The sequence below is a fragment of the Melanostigma gelatinosum genome (genome assembly GCF_949748355.1).
Source record: "Melanostigma gelatinosum genome assembly, chromosome: 4".
Classification (NCBI taxonomy): Eukaryota; Metazoa; Chordata; class Actinopteri; order Perciformes; family Zoarcidae; genus Melanostigma; species Melanostigma gelatinosum.
Genome location: NC_136637.1, coordinates 13,916,801 through 13,933,165, shown reverse-complemented (window position 1 = coordinate 13,933,165; position 16,365 = coordinate 13,916,801). Strand labels below are relative to the sequence as shown.

At 43.0% G+C, this 16,365-nt stretch overlaps 2 protein-coding genes across 2 annotated transcripts in view; both read left to right on the top strand.

Moving 5' to 3' along the window:
- Positions 1-1,468: 1,468 nt before the first annotated feature.
- Positions 1,469-8,722, top strand: pgm1 (phosphoglucomutase 1). The gene is made up of 11 exons (XM_079267175.1): positions 1,469-1,776; positions 3,636-3,798; positions 3,997-4,140; positions 4,434-4,559; positions 4,804-4,994; positions 5,663-5,817; positions 5,958-6,073; positions 6,192-6,327; positions 6,809-6,992; positions 7,216-7,350; positions 8,159-8,722. Exons 1-11 carry the CDS (start codon positions 1,531-1,533, stop codon positions 8,246-8,248), a joined length of 1,686 nt encoding a protein of 561 aa, XP_079123301.1. The 5' UTR covers positions 1,469-1,530; the 3' UTR covers positions 8,249-8,722.
- A 6,668-nt stretch (positions 8,723-15,390) lies between these two features.
- Positions 15,391-16,365, top strand: part of ror1 (receptor tyrosine kinase-like orphan receptor 1) — a gene marked incomplete at its 5' end in the record, with an annotated part of 112,094 nt that continues 111,119 nt past the window's right edge. Inside the window, one exon of the mRNA XM_079266695.1 lies at positions 15,391-15,496. Within this exon, the coding sequence (XP_079122821.1) occupies positions 15,391-15,496 (106 nt within the window). The remainder of the gene's footprint in view (positions 15,497-16,365) is intronic.

Here is a 16,365-nt window from a genome sequence, read left to right as displayed (position 1 = left end):
TTTGTTCTGCTCGAAATGCTAAAGGCTGAAGAATGCATATATATTTGTAAATATAGATATCTTGGCTGATAAACAATCTTCACACACATACAAACACCCCCCCCCCCCCCCCCACCACCACACACACACACACACACAAACACTTTCATCATGGCAGGTCTCAAGTTAAACTTTGTTCACCTTATGATTGTCAAACACACACTGATGCAACAGGCAAACAAACAGTGGCCTGAAGTGGACTATTTCACAATAATCTCCATGCATTATTCACCCTTTCACTCAAATATTGCACGGTATAGCAGAATCATGCTCTCTGAGTATTTGTAAGGGTAGCTTTGTGATATTTAAATTGTATTGACATATTAGAGAATTCATTATTTTATGAACTTTATTAACAGATTTTCTAGCTTGTGTAAAAATGTGGACAAGCCATGACCCTTCTGTTCATGAGACTGGACCTGAAGGGTGCAAAAGTCCACTCAAGCATCAGGAAATTGCAGTTTTCCTTCTTCCATGTGGAGATTAAGTGTGAAAGGCCATATACCATGGAAGGTTGCACAGTAAGCTGTGAGAAATGTTCCTCAAATTCCAATTTGACTGAGTAATGGGTCATGATTTTAAAGGCATCAGTCACACTACACAGCAGTTTATAATACTCTGGTACAACATTGTACAGCTGTGGAACGTTACCACTGTGGAAATAAATTATTGTATCTTCTGCATGCCCACTGCAAGGTAAAGGGTAGAAATATGTTTTGCATGTTACATAAGTATTTATCATGAACTAGCATGTATTTGATTGGCCATCGCAGTGTGTTGCGGGATGAAGTTGTATTGAGGTCCTGCAAAAATCCTTTGCACAGGTGACGTTTGCCATGCCGCTACACTTTAGCCTGAAATTTGCCTTGGCCAAGAGTTTGTGATGTTGTGTGTGTGTATGAATGCATGGGTGCGTAGATGCATGTGTGTATGCGGTCTCAGCAATTATGAACTTGCACTTTTGTTGTTATTTTTGCAGTAGCCCTATGTATTGGAACCCCTGCAGCGTCGACTGACTGGCCTTATTCAAACGAATGAGAGGGCTTCTCAACTGTCTTTAATAAATTATAGACAAAAACTGTCCGAAAAATGGTTGAAAAAAACCCTGACGGTGGTAGGTTGTCATATCACCTATGTCATGACCTTAGTGTTTCTAAAATCCTGGTTGCGGCCTTAAGCACCATTAGACCATTAGGTTACCACACTGCCAAATTATTATGTATTTATTTACTGTATAGCCATCTACGTTATATATATGTACAAAGCATGTATCATGCACTACCCATGTATTTATTCAAAAAAACTACCAAAATCTACAATTATCTGTCAAACATTCATGTTCGTTGAGTGTGAAGAAATCCTCCACAGCCTCTGCTTGCCCTTTAAACGGAGAAGGCGGGCCTATGAGGGGGGAGTTGTCCGGTGGGTAGTGTGGCTGCTCTGCTGCAGTCGCCTCTTCATCGCACGGGGTGACTACAGGGGGTTTAAAACATGGTGCAAGTAACGACAGTGAAGACCAAGCCGTACACGGACCAGAAGCCGGGCACGAGCGGTCTGAGGAAGAGGGTGACGGTGTTTCAACAGAACCAGCACTATGCGGAAAACTTCATCCAGAGCACTCTCGCTGTCATCGAGCCTGCCGAGCGACAGGCTGCCACTGTTGTGGTGGGAGGAGATGGCAGGTTTTTCATGAAAGACGCGATTCAGTTGATCGTTCAGATCGCTGCTGCCAACGGGGTCAGTAGAAGGACATGTCGTGCACCTTTTATGTTCTCCGCTGTGTGTCACGTAGCTAGCTCAGTTAGCTAAACACCAACAGCCCCCTGGGTAGCATGTCAGCTAGCAAGTTAACGTCGCGCTAACTTGACAGTAAACGGTAGTCTTCAGTACAATACCGTACTGTAACTTAACGCAACTCATACGACGCTACTCTGTCATATTTTGTGGGCTAGTTTAGCTTATTAGCATAGCTACCAAGATGAGTCGAGTGCTGAAGGTTACGATATGTTATTTGTAACGTTTTGCAAATAGCATTTAACGCTATTTGAAAGATTTAAGGGTGCACTGGTAAAATAAATAAAAAACCTTCACCCAATTCACTAGGCACGATAAGGAAAGCTGTTGGAGCATTGATGCCTGTCCCTATGTTACTTGCCATTCTTTGATATTAAACTAGTACTCAACGATTCTCGTTAAGTCAGTGGACCCTTCACGTTATGTTAAACGACAGGGGCCACTAACACCCGTCTGGGATTCCCTGCACTGGCTACGATGCCATCTTGAATAAACGTTGTGCTGTTTCATAATGAGCAGTACAGAGATGCCGCTGGCTGCCTTCACTCTGATGGCATGAAACGTTTCGTGCCAAGAGGGGGCGTGGCATGCAACGTGCAGCCAGTCACGTCGCCCTGCAAATGCCTGTAGCGTACATGGGAAAACTGTACATCCAGTACGTTTGCCTTTTTAATTCGACATTTTAAGCGTTTTACTATCGTATGCTTTTATCCCAAGTACAGCACATCTATCTGCAGACATAAGGGAGCCTCGTTATATTTGCACAGGACATTAAGGTTGCTGTCTAGACTGACTCTGTGACCTTCTGTCTCTCTCTCTCTGTCGCTCTCTCATGAGATGTCCAGTCTGTCTCTTGTGCAGCTAGTGCACAGCAATGATGTAGTAAATGCAGGGTTTGTCAGGGATGCCAGTAGGTTGAAGTTGCACAAAGTTTTATTTCATTTTCTCCACAAGGGGTTGATGTTAGGAAAGAAAGCGGTGGCGAAACTGACATTGCCAAAGGTGCACAGACAGGAGCACTTCTGTTCATATGTCGACACAAAGCTAACCGTTGTATGTTTTAAAGGGGAAGTCCTGGACGGAGATAGTGACACCATTTTTAAAATGAATATCTACTTATTCTACTATTATGTAACCTCTTGTGCCTTAACCTTTAGTAGTTTTGCTGATTTGTAAAGGAATTTAACATGTCAAAAATATAGGTCAATCAATTTTATTTGTCACGTGTAATCATATAAGCTACAATTCCACAAAAAATGTAATCCTGCTAGTTCCTTTTGTGCATTAAAAAGAGTTTGAAATAGAAAAGTAATAGATACATGTGCAGTTCTTAGGCAGTGACCTCATTTAGGATCAGAGTGAGTACCTACCTGAGTGTAGAAGTTCTTCCAGAGCTACTCAGTGCTGGCCTGGTGTATCCGGTACCGTCTTCTCAACCTCAACAGGGAGAAAAGGCTGTTATCCTGGTGGTTCTGATCCTTAATGATTCCCCTAGCCTTATTTGTGCATCACCTTGTGTAAGTATCCTTTAGTCAGAGCCAAGTATTTATTTGCGAGTTGGCACCTATTAAACTCTAAAGACAGTTCAGTTAAGCACACCAGTTCTTTTGTTTACCTTCGCATACCGGACTGAAATCAAAGAATGGAATGGAAGGTTCAGTTCACTGACGCTAAATCATTTCATACTTTCCCCAAACGTTTATCCGGCATTTTCCTGCGCATCAACTGACTCTCCTTACCTGTGTTTGTGCATGTTTGCATAAATTCATGTGTCCCTGTGCGTTATGTTTTCCTTCCTGCAGATTGGTCATCTGGTGATTGGTCAGAATGGCATCATGTCCACCCCAGCAGTCTCCTGTGTGATCCGCAAGATAAAGGCAGTGGGTGGCATTATCCTCACAGCCAGCCACAACCCCGGAGGCCCCAATGGAGACTTTGGCATTAAGTACAACATCGCCAGTGGAGGTGAGTGGACACTGCATTGTGGGCATTCTAGGAAACTTCAGTAGTCACATGGGTTTACAGGCCCAAAGCCTAATGTGTGGCACTGCAATCAATGAGGAGAAATATACATGTTATTTAACAACGGTTTTTTTTTTGTGTCACATCATCATCTGTATCTTTCAGCTCATCCTTTCTAACAGCCTTTGACTTTGTTCCCAGGCCCTGCTCCAGAGGGCGTCACAAACAAAATATTTGAGGTCAGCAAAACCCTGCAGGAGTATCACATCTGCCCAGAGCTGAAAGTGGATCTGGCCAAGATCGGCAAGCAGACCTTTGAAGTGGACACTTTCAAGCCCTTCACAGGTATAGTGGCATAGAGAGCACAGTTCTGAGGTCACCTGGAAGTTGTTTATTTCCAGCAACCTGCAATGTTGTGGCTAAGGCTGGTTTGGCTTGTTGACAGACGGCTCTTAAACATGACCTGGTCGTGTGAAATAATGAACGAATGCCGTTGGTGACTTGTGAAATCCATCGGAAGTCCATTAAACTAGTTTGACCGGTTTGTGATGAGAGTTAGATAGCCACCCAACAGCTTTATCGCAACAGCTTTATCTCAACATCTTTATTGTGCTCTGTTTCCTCTCTGTTGGTCTCAGTGGAGATTGTGGACTCTGTGGAGGCCTATGCTGAGATGCTGAGGGACATCTTTAACTTTGCTGCACTGAAAGAGCTTCTCTCTGGAGCCAATCACATCAACGTCCGCCTGGATGCTATGCACGGAGGTAGGAAACCGCACAGCTTCAGACTTGTGTGACAGCCGGAATAGATTTCAACGGCTAGTATTGGTCCTAAATATTAGACGGCGGAACCTGGGTACCTAAACTAAAATAAATTAGTCTTTGGAGTTATGTCTTACGTATAGTGAAAATCAGTGAACAGCTTAACACAGTAAGTTGCATGGTTTCTTTGTTCCTACTCCCTTTTAGCACAGTGGTCCCTTTTTAAAGACTCTCTCTCTCCTTCCAGTGGTTGGTCCTTATGTGAAGAAGATAGTCTGTGAAGAGCTGGGTTCTCCTACCAGCTCAGCAGTCAACTGTGTTCCCAAGGAGGACTTTGGGGGCCACCACCCTGACCCCAACTTGACCTACGCTGCCGACCTGGTCAACACCATGAAAGGAGGAGAATATGATCTTGGCGCGGCCTTTGATGGCGATGGTGTAAGTCGAGGAAGCTCATTTTGCAGCAGTTTAATCAGACGGTATATTGGGGAGAAGTGAGAGCAGAGTTGAGAAATTGTCGAATTGGATTAGAATCTATGATGTCAGCTCAAATAAAATACATGTAATAAACTGATGTTTTTAATTAGGGCTGGGGTGAGATTAAATTAACCTAATAAGGACAGTGAATGTTTTCATTGAGCTGTTTTTTTTTTATTATTTTTTTATCTAGCTCCTCCCCTGTTGCACTTTTCTCATGTTTCCTGAAAGGAACAGACCAAATTTTAATATATAACAAGATTGCTAATAGAAGGAAATATGCTGAAATCCTTAAGCCATGCAACATAGTCAATGCGTCATCCTTCTGCTACCTTCAGAACTCATGAAGACACAATAAATATTTGTGGAAAATGGATTTAGTTTTTGAGTTACCGGTTTGAGGAAAGTTTCACCCCTTCATGTAGTCGGGTGTAAAACACCGTCCATAGAGATTAAATTACTTCAGTAAGAAAACCACAGGAGGCTTGTCACTCAATTGTCCTGCTGCTAATTAACTACATAGTAAATAGATAATTAACTAATTATCTATTTACTACAGCTCAGGAAAGTACTTCATAAATGTCACTGCTATTTGTTTCTATTGACCCCTGTTTGTGTCCCTGTATCAGGACCGTAACATGGTGCTGGGTAAACACGGCTTTTTCGTGAACCCCTCGGACTCTGTGGCCGTCATCGCTGCCAACATTACCTGCATCCCATACTTCCAGAAGACTGGTGTCAAAGGACTGGCCCGCAGTATGCCCACCAGTGGCGCCCTGGACAAGTAATCGCCACACACGCCATAACGGCTGATCTAAAGTTTTCTTTATTTGGTGAACTGAAAAAGTGCAGAACTCACATGAGTTGCAGATCAACTTTTTTTCTTTACGTTGTATTGTGCGTGTGTGTGCTAATCTGTTCCAGTGTGGCTAAAGCTCTGCAGATGCAGCTGTACGAGACTCCAACTGGCTGGAAGTTCTTTGGTAATCTGATGGATGCTGGAAAGCTTTCATTGTGTGGAGAGGAGAGCTTTGGCACAGGTGATTGAATGTCATCATATGTATGTAGCCAGAACTCCAGTAAATGAAAGCAGCACCCCTTACTCACTCGATTTCTCATCCCCTCTTCTTTTTTTTTCTCCCTCCGCTAACCGACCAGGCTCCGATCATATCCGTGAGAAGGACGGCTTGTGGGCAGTGCTTGCATGGTTGTCAATTTTAGCTACCAGGAAACAGAGTGTGGAAGAGATCATGAAGGATCACTGGCAGAAGTTTGGCAGGAACTTCTTCACCAGGTCAGGAATGATCCCTGGAGAGAGGTTTAGGAAATGTGAGCTTCAGTCCCAAAAGAGGAGTATTTCATGTTGCTCGTCGTGGGTTTTTTTTTTAAATCATTGTTTGTTCCAGTACTTTTTTTGTTTGAAAGATGATACTGGGATATTGGTTGCTCAAATTATACTCTGGCACTCCCTTGTGGTGAATAAAAGAACTGCAGCGCACAAAAGCCCACAGACAGTCAATTCCTAAAGGTACTTTTTAAGACCTTTTTTGTTTTCAGGTATTTCTGTGATTATTGAAACCAAATAATTTGTCCCCCCCCCCCCCCCCCAATTTCACAAATAAGGAAAATCTTAAAAAGTAAGAACTTGCAGAGACCCTCACTCCTATCCCTCCAAAACCAAGTCATAGTGATTATCGTTTCACCTAAAATCACCAATTGTCAGATGGCAGTTAGACACCAGATTATATTTTAAGTGAGTCCAACTTCACCTCCAGGTACGACTACGAGGAGGTCGACTCGGACGCTGCCAACAAGATGGTCACGGATCTGGAGACGGCAATGTTCGACCCATCCTTCGTAGGAAAGAAGTTCTCGTCGGGTGATAAGACGTATGAGGTGGCTGTCTCTGACAACTTTGCCTACACAGACCCTGTGGACGGAAGTGTGTCCAAGAACCAGGTGAGAGCCTGCAAGACAGAGCACATTCAAATTGTATTCTGTGTTCGCCCAGTTTTCCATCAATCACCAGATGTAGTCCGCTACATCAATGGAAGCCCGTGAGCAGCATGCAGCAGTGTTATTGCGCCTCATAATTCTACCTCCATATGTTTTCCAGTTACTGTGCATGTTCGTTAATCACATCTCTTCCCCGTCTTTCTCTGTTTCTCTCTCACTCTCTCAGGGCCTCAGGATGATCTTCTCTGATGGTTCTAGGATCATTTTCCGTCTCAGCGGTACGGGCAGCGCTGGAGCAACCATCAGGCTCTACATAGACAGCTACGAGCAGGACCCCCAGAAGATTTATCAAGACCCACAGGTCAGGACAATGAGGAATAATCCCAGCCAGCTAGGTCCAGTGAGAGAGAGACGAGTCAATGAAGTCATCAGATAGGAAAATAAACATTCATGAAACCGGCACCGGTTTTTCTTTTCTCTCGAATATTTGTGTATATGAGAAGTCACAGGAAGAGAGACTGAGGATGTTAATATAGTTTGACAGCCCGGCTAGGTTGTAGCGGTCATAGGTTAACTCGCATTGGCCCCAGAACCCTTCAGGCCGGCCAGAATGATCTGTAACCTGCTGGACAGCCAGCTTGCACTGGGTGGAGCTCTCCAAAAACAAGTTCCAGAGCGTGTATTCAACATTATGATGGAGATGTTTGGCCAAGTCTTGAGTGATTGCAGCTTATCAGTGCCAGAACACGAGGGAAAAATAAACCGTGTGAGTTCCAACTAGACTCCTCATTGAAGTCGTTTTGACTGGTGAGGAGAAGGACGTGAAGAAAGCAAGACAAGTGAGGGAAAGTTCAACTCAAGCCCTTTCTCCTCTTCGGTGCGTGGTATGTGGAAAAACATACGTGATCATATATATTATTGCAAGAAGTTCTGTCACATCATTTATTTTTAAAACATGAGTAACAAAACCTGTTACTTTGACAACATTGCCTGTTTTAGTGCGTCATAGAGACGTCTCTGCTGTAAAAAGTGGAATGTAAATAACGAGAATGAAATCATTTGTCCTTTCATCAAGCCTATAAACGTCTGTGTGACACAAAGCAGCACTTTGAGTGGACTTTTTAATGCTAACTATGTGTCTTGTGTGGGTTTCTTGTGTCTTTGTGCAGGTGATGCTGGCCCCCCTGGTAGACATCGCCCTGAAGGTCTCTCAGCTCCAAGAGAAGACTGGACGCACTGGCCCCACTGTGATCACATGATCCCTCTGCCTCCACTCACCCTCAGCAACGGGATACCTCTGCTCTCTCCGGGGGGGTGAAGCTGCCCTTGAATGCTGTCTTGGCTTCAGTTCATGGCTCTCTTAGAAACGGAGCTGGATGAAAAAGTGAAACACAACATGCAGGATGAACACATGAAAATACCTGAGGAGCTCTTGATTTATCTTCCAATGAAAGTTATCCACTCCCATCATCTAGTGTTGGACTAGAGTCAGTGTTTAGTGTTAATCTAAAGTACAAAATTGGCCTGAGGGGTCAGATAACATATCTGCAAGGCAGTGAGACATTGTCACACATTAATGTGATTTAAGAAATCTAAATTTAAGATTCAAAGTAGGCAAAAAACTTGATGCGGGTGCCTCGTGTAGTTTCTGCTACCATGTAATTGTCCAGATCTGTTCCTGAACCATATCATTAAATCGCGAAACTGACCATTAATAAAAATTACCTCACATAAAAGAAGTACTGTGGTTATGTTTTAAATCTTCTTTTTTTTTTTCTTTTGCAATATTTTAATGCATTTAATTCATATGCGGATGTCTGTCATAGGCGCACACAAGTATTTATAGGTACGGAGTCTTTCCTTCTAGAAACCAGCTGTTGCTTGACAAAGCGTAATTGCCTTAGCAGACCTGGTCTTAGAAAAGACGGAAACAAGAGTGCGTGGGGTGGTATTAATGATACTTCTTTTTAGCCAGTGAAATGATTCTAGATAAACGCAGAGATCCTGTCCTGCAGCGGGTGAGCCAAGTTGTAGGATAAAGTGCTTCGAAAAAGTCGATGCCTCTCCAAAGACATTCCTGAGGCAAGCAGAGAAGCATTAAGTGATGAATTCTCTCCCTCCCTCGCCGGTCTTGTGTAATGAGATAGTCCCAGTAATCCTGATTAACGGTTAGAGTTATAAAGTGTCAGGAGGTCGGAGGATCCCACCGGCTATAGCTAAAGACAAATAGTCAAGAGATGAAATATATAATTACTTCTTTTGAGAAATGAGAGAATGATGTTTGAGACGAGTCTACAGGGACTGAATTGGTGTCAACTTTTGCTTCGCATAACTCATATCAGGACATGAATTGGCTACAATTTAGTTCATGGCGAGGTTGGAAAATCAGGCGCACCCACGCACAGAAAGAGGGAACACTTGGTGTTTCTCTCCCTGAACACGAAAGGTGAAATTGGCCTCAATCATAGATGGCACATTGTCTGCCAATTTCTGTCATGCACGTCCATGTCATTCACACTGACCAACACAATCAGCTCTACCTGTTTGCACTTTGCTCCCCCCCCCCCCCCCCCCCAAAAAAACACATGGTACATAGTTTCTGAGGTGGAACTAATTGACCGTTCAAGTTGTATTTTCCCACAGACAATTGAAAAGTTTGATGTATGACAAAGTTACGTTACTGCTATTCTCGTAATTTTACTGACAAGCTTTCATGCACATATTTCTTAACGGCATTGTCGACCATGAAGAGCTAAATCCGACTAAATGTTTCCAATCTTTTATCTGTGTTTACGTTAAGATTGGGGATAGGGCCTTTAAGGCTTGTTGCCAGCCTTCAAAGGCACAATCTGTGGCATTTGGGATGCATAACTGCCCTAAACAGTTCCTCTCTAGTCCCTTCGGAGTCACATTAACAGGGTGGAAACCTTTTCATGCTGCATTGTTCAGACCCTGTCAGGCTGACACAGAGAAATACATAATGTGTTCCTCTTGTTCGGCTCGTAATGGCTTACAGGCTGTATTTGGATTGGCTGTCATTACATCTGGTATTCACAATACGGCTTACATTAAGCTGGCCTGGTCCGCAGCTATTAGATGTCCAAATGGCTTTCTCTGGAGCTGGCATGGAGCCTTGTGATTTTAGAGCACCGTGTTCGCTGCTCTCCTGCAAGAGGGCAACGCGGTGGACAAAGACGTCATTCTTAAAGTATACAGTCAAAGACTTGTGGTTCTTTCCTATCTAGTGTTGCCATTACTTGACATTTGGTACTGCACCCTCTACTGATAAATCTGTGTTGTCCATCAATATTGCAGGCTAAGGACATTTAACAGGTGAGTTTCCTTTAAAAAACAAATCCTTAAATGAAAGCTAGTTTTTCACAGAGGTGGGCCCTTCAAGCAGAGTCCACCTCATCATGTCAATATTCTGCTTTCGTCGTGCATATTACCTGCATAGCTGCATATTACCTAACAAATGGGGAACTCGGACTGAATGAAACAGCTTCCCAACCCCTTTTCCCAGTTGGTAAACCAACCAACCTCAATAGAACACCTGAGATCCATTCAACAACAAACACTGAGCATTTACTTTCATTTGCCCCAATGTTGTTATCTGAGCAATACACCTTATGCTTTCCTTATTAATCATTGATTATTATTTATCACTAGTGCTCTCAAAAAACACGTACCCGGATGTACCGGTGGCTACGGTAACGTTAGCTAACCAACTAAGAAGACATGTAGCAAAATACGACAACTTTAGGTTTACCCTAAGGCATATACTCATCATCATGCAAGTACATCTACTTCATCAAATAACACTAAGGGAGCACTTGACTAGTCCCAGTTAGTGCCATGTATGAATTGCTAAAGCAGAGTGAGTCAGTGCTGTAGGATGTACATGCCTGCACATACATGAATCATGTCCACCTTGAAACAGATGCACATCACTGCTTTTTTCCCTCCAAAATGTTCCCTCCTACTGGGCATGTCACACAACTCTTTTAAATTTACTGAACCAGCAAATGCTGCTCAATCTCAATCACTTATATGGTCCATTGTCCTGTGTGTTTGATGGAGAGACCTTTTGGATGTAGGAATTGAGATGAGAGAGAGAAACTGGAGAGTGAAGCTTTATATTGTACAGAAATACTCAACATGCTATAAGCTTATCTATTGTACTGTTAGCAGTGCAATGTGTTTTTGTCCTCTTTTAACCTGATTTAATCTTAAATGTACAACAACAAGCAGTTCTTTTATCACCCTGCATATTCCATATGTGCCGCACTACAAATACAAACAAAAGAGGGACGATGTAGCACACAATCAAAACAGTGAATTGTGTTTTACATGTGTTCCTCACGAGCAATTCTTATTCTGCTGCCTGAAACTTCACATACTTGGAGGCCCCTGTAGAGCAGGAGAGTACAAAGTTGCCTTGGCTTTGACATTGACCTATTTTCTTGAAAAGGTTTCTGAATGGCTTTGAAATAAATATTAGGAAAGTGGATGCTTTTGCAGTGTTCCATGTTTGAAACTGTATCAGTAGCATGTTGCCTGCTGAACATTTCCCATTCTTTGAATGCATGGAGACCATTGGCCTGGAAATCCTGCATTTGTTGTATATTAGCACTGGGTGCAGTATGATCCAAAAGACATCCTGTGGGAATAGAGTAACAGTTACGGGCATTTGTAAGGTAAGCCTGTAAATGTGCAATATGTAGCACAGACTTACATTGTGACGGAGATGGTGGTTGGACAGGCGGATGCAAAGGATGCAGTTAGGCCAATGTTGTCTGTGAGACATTTAATGATGTCTTCACTGGGACGGAAAATGTCTTGAGCTACCCGCTGATTGAAGAATGCGCAAAATGCTAGCACGTTTTTAGACGATGGCAAAGGAAAATAAGATTGAAACTCAAATGATTAAAGTCATCTGAGGATGTGAAGGAAAAGAGACAGAGAGAACGTTTCGGAGAAACATAGAAAAATAATAATACTGAGTAAATGTGGCAGAAAGGCCATCATCACCCTCATCCTTTCATTCTCTTTTATTGACTCAGACATTTTTGCCAACTTTGAAACAAAGGGCCTCCCTGTCCATGTGCTGTGGCCGCTGGAGAAAGCCTCAGGGATCTGCTCTTCAAAGAGGCCTTCAGAACCCTAATCCACTCCACCATGAAAGTTAAATGACTTTCACCATGCATGGTTGCAATTTTAATAATCATATCCTACTTTTGGCAAAACGAAGTCGATAGACATCAAGGAGGAAAAATAGGCCGACGTCAGAAACAATCTCGCTACTTGATCGGCCCAGTGGTGGGGTCCCCCCCTTCAGAACCCCTTCCACTTCTCTGACGGCCTTTATTACAAAGTAAACCACCAAACACAGCTTAGGTTCAATTCATTTGGCTGCTTAAACAGGAAATGTAAAATGGCGCCTTAGTAAAAAAACACAGCTGACGTGTGATGTGTACATCACATCACACGTTTCTCCAAACTGCACTGCAATCAGTCATGCCCAATTTAATACGGTTTGACAGTTATTTATCGTTACTTTGTTTGAATTTGCTCTCCACGTGATATCCCTGGAGGACAAAAAGCCCTTTGTTGTGTTTATTGAAATGTTATGTGAAATCATACACATCTGCACATGCAATCTCACGCACCTTTTGGCGCGACTCTTTCTTGCTGCGGTCCAAAAGAAGCTTAGATACCCATGGCAAGAAGCACTCAAAGTCCTTGGAGTTGCAGACTGCAGTTTTAAGACGTCAGAGCTAAGAGTGCACATATCTCAATGGTACATTTCACTCACAATTCAATTAAATCAAGAAGAAATGTATTCTTTAAAATTCCACTTTTTTCAAAATCACAACTTTCAGCATGAAGGAATCGTTACGTCCAACCCATTTAAGTGAGACTGAAAGCTCAATCATCATTAGCAGATCAACTGCAGTCTCTTGAATTGCTTTAAATGACCACAGCCCTGGTTTTGATCAGACCTTTGGCAGCTACCAAACTGCTGCTTTGCATCCCTCAACTCTCATAATCACCATTTTCTTAATTTCCTCAACCACTCAAGTAACAGTGGGCCAGGGACACTGCAAAGATGTGTTAACGCACAGTATCGAGTAAACCAGGAACGCCTGAACCCACACAGAAGCCTGCTGACATTATTTTAACAGGAAGTTTAAGGTTTTAATCCCCCCCCCCAAACACATGACACACCCTTATCCCAACTAATGGTTTGCAGGAACCTTGTTCAGTGTTATCTCTAAGCTCCGGTTAGCAGCATGTCTCCAGGGATGACTGAGTATGCAGGGAGAGGAGGGGAAGGAAGGTTTTGATTAGGACTCCTTAGCAGCGGGTATGGACCATGTCCTGGACCCCTGGACCTGACAAGGAGCAGGGATAACAGAGGTGAAGCCCTGTCACCCGTGAGCAGCCCGCTACACCCTCCCTCTGATCTACCAATTGAAAAGAATCCAGTCGAAAGCATTTTTCAGTCCTGCTATCCCTGCTCTCTGTAACAGTTACATCAAAACATACTTCAGAGAGGATGATATTTCCCTCTAATGAGCAAGGGTAGGTCACAATATGGGAGAACCGGAGATGCTAAATTGCAACCATTCTTTTCTTGTGTCAAAGGGCTCCGTGTGTGCGGACACACGTGCCGAGACAAAGTATGTGTCAAAATCCAGAAGTGAATGGAGTAAAATGAAACAAGGTGTGGAGTTATAGAGGAGATGGTGAGGTGGGTTAATAATACTGTACGGCTCTGGAATTAATAATTGTATAAAGGTGTGTGTGTGTGTGTGTGTAGTGTGTCTGCAGACGGTATTGTTCACGACAAAGAAACTTTATTCGCCTTTCTTTACATTCCTTCTTTCTTTTCCTTCATCCATATGTCTCTGTCTTTGTGCATGTGATACACGGATATAAATGAAATGTAGCTGACTGAGTTAAACATTTGGATGTGGTTTTAATATGGCGGGTAGTTTGTCTATTATAAGAAAAAGTTGGTCTACTTGCTAAAGTCACCTCTTGTGATCATCTGATCAGGTCCAAATAGATGCTTTTCAGATTATCTAAGACCATCAATTCAGCTCCATTTTAACAGTTGTTGATTAATTCACATAACTTTGTTGTGTGTTTGAGTCAAATGACAGTAAATGATGCAGTAGATGCTGTACAATTATTGCAGAAAAGCTAAGCCTGTGTTGGAATATTCTTGGAAATGTCATGAGCGTAACAAAGTGCACGTGTAAGGCCATGCTGAATTCACTATTCATGTTCCCTGATTTTTTCATTGGAGAATATTTTGGTCCTTGTACTGGACCTCGTAAATCATGTGAACCAGAGACGGGCCAAACAAAGTGGCTGCTTAGTGCCACTCAGCCTGCAGCGGACTGAGAGCCTTTCTTTGGGTGTTTAAAGACTCTCTGATTTTGTTAAAGTGTCAAGAGCATATGCTCAAATCCCATCCTCGCTGCATAACAACATATTTTATTAAAGTTTAAAACATCTTTCTTTTTTCACATTTGTTTCGTACATTATGTATCATGCCACATTTGCAGCCACTTTATCAGGTTTTTATTACTTTTTGTCTTTGAGTTATTTAATTGTCTTAATTTGCAGTTTAATTTGCAACATTTAACCAGAAAGAAAGAGATTTAAATTCATTCTTGACCTTAGACAGTTGACGAAACAATCTCACCGTAACGTTCACAAGCTTTCAACTCTATCACACGACATTCCTCTGCAAATGGGGTTTTCCCAGTGAATATTTCCATTTTTCCCCGGACTTCTCCTCCATGTTGGCTGTGAAGTCAAGATTGAAAGTTCATTCTTGACTTTGCAAACAGTACAGCAGTTGACAAAGTCATCCATTTAGAAGCTGTTCTGCAGCTTTGTAAAAAAAAGGCTCTTGTGGTGTGGGTCCTGAACACTTTCATGTCAGCTGAACGCATTTCTCCAATTGCAACGTCTCCGCCTGCCCTGTGACAGTTCCTGTAGCGAACACAGGGTGGCGACACGTGGCTAATCAGAGCCATGTGGCTCCTGTGGGCACAAGTCACTCCGGTGAAGTTTGCAGGAAGGATTGCGCTCAGTTGAAGAGAGAGACGGAGAAGGGGAAAGTGTGCTGGGCTCCAGCGAGGAGGACAGAGACAGAAACCAGGGGAGACGGAGACAACCTTCATCCAGACTCACATTTTTCTCGGGTTTTGCTGCGCTTTGAAAGAGCGGCTCAAAACAGAGCACAACTTCTCAAGGCACTCTGACTCGTGCATTTTGAATTTTTATTTTTTATTTTTTTTGGAAGGGGCTCGAAATTAAGTCTTGAGTGTAGTGGATGTGAAAAGCGGACGAAATTATTTTTTTTTAATACAGACCCGGAGGAATGTATCCAACTCGGACAGCGTCGAGCCAGCGCCTCTGGAGATGTCCAGCCTGCGCTCTCTGGATCGCCCTGCTCCTCCAAAGCGTCCTGGACATGAGCGCGTCTGGTGAGTCCCCCGCCCCCTCCTTCCCTCCGTAATCATTCCCGTCCTTCCTCTGCTTCCCTGCTGGCCTCACTTAATCTGCGGTTCATCCCAACACGCGTGAATTAAACGATGTAATATATCAAGCTTGGAAAACTTTTCTGGGGACTGTTTGCATGTGCCCGTTTTTGGCATTACGCTGACTTTATTGCACTTTAAATGCAGTTTAAGTCATCCGTCATTGTGTTCACATGGGCTCGTATATCTTAAGGGCAGCCCTATTTGTCTTTTGCTGCTAAAGTAATCTCATAAATGTCCTCAAACAGTTTTGTAAAGCAGAGCTGTTTGCCTCCATTCAGCCTCCCCTCTCATGTAAATGATCGTTGGTTTTTAGATTGTCGTCCCATTGTCACTGTGAGGCTCCGCACGGGGAACGACTTGACTCTGTCGGCAGACAATAGGGGGTCTTAACTAGTCAGCTGGATAGCTATTGTGCTCCAATCCACCCCGTCAATGGTTTAGGTCAATTTAAGGATAAGAGATGCATAACATGTTTGGGGCAAACAGTTGTTCAGCATTTAGGTTTAATTGAGGGTGCATGGCCAATTATTCCGGCCTGAGCAAACACTACTTCAATGTTTCTTAATTGCCTCTTACAAAACACTAAAATACATCATAATATGTGTCTGTCCACTGTGATTGAAAGTCAAGAGTTCTAGTTATTTTTTTGCCCATTCAATAATCTAAAGAATAAAGTTTCCACTGCCTGTTACTGTACTGAGTGAGAACGATGGCCTGATGGTATATGCAACTGGCTTTTGGTTGACTAATAGCAGCATGATTGAATTCTGTTTGACTTGTTTATGAAGCCGATCGTTTGATCGCGTTTTAAT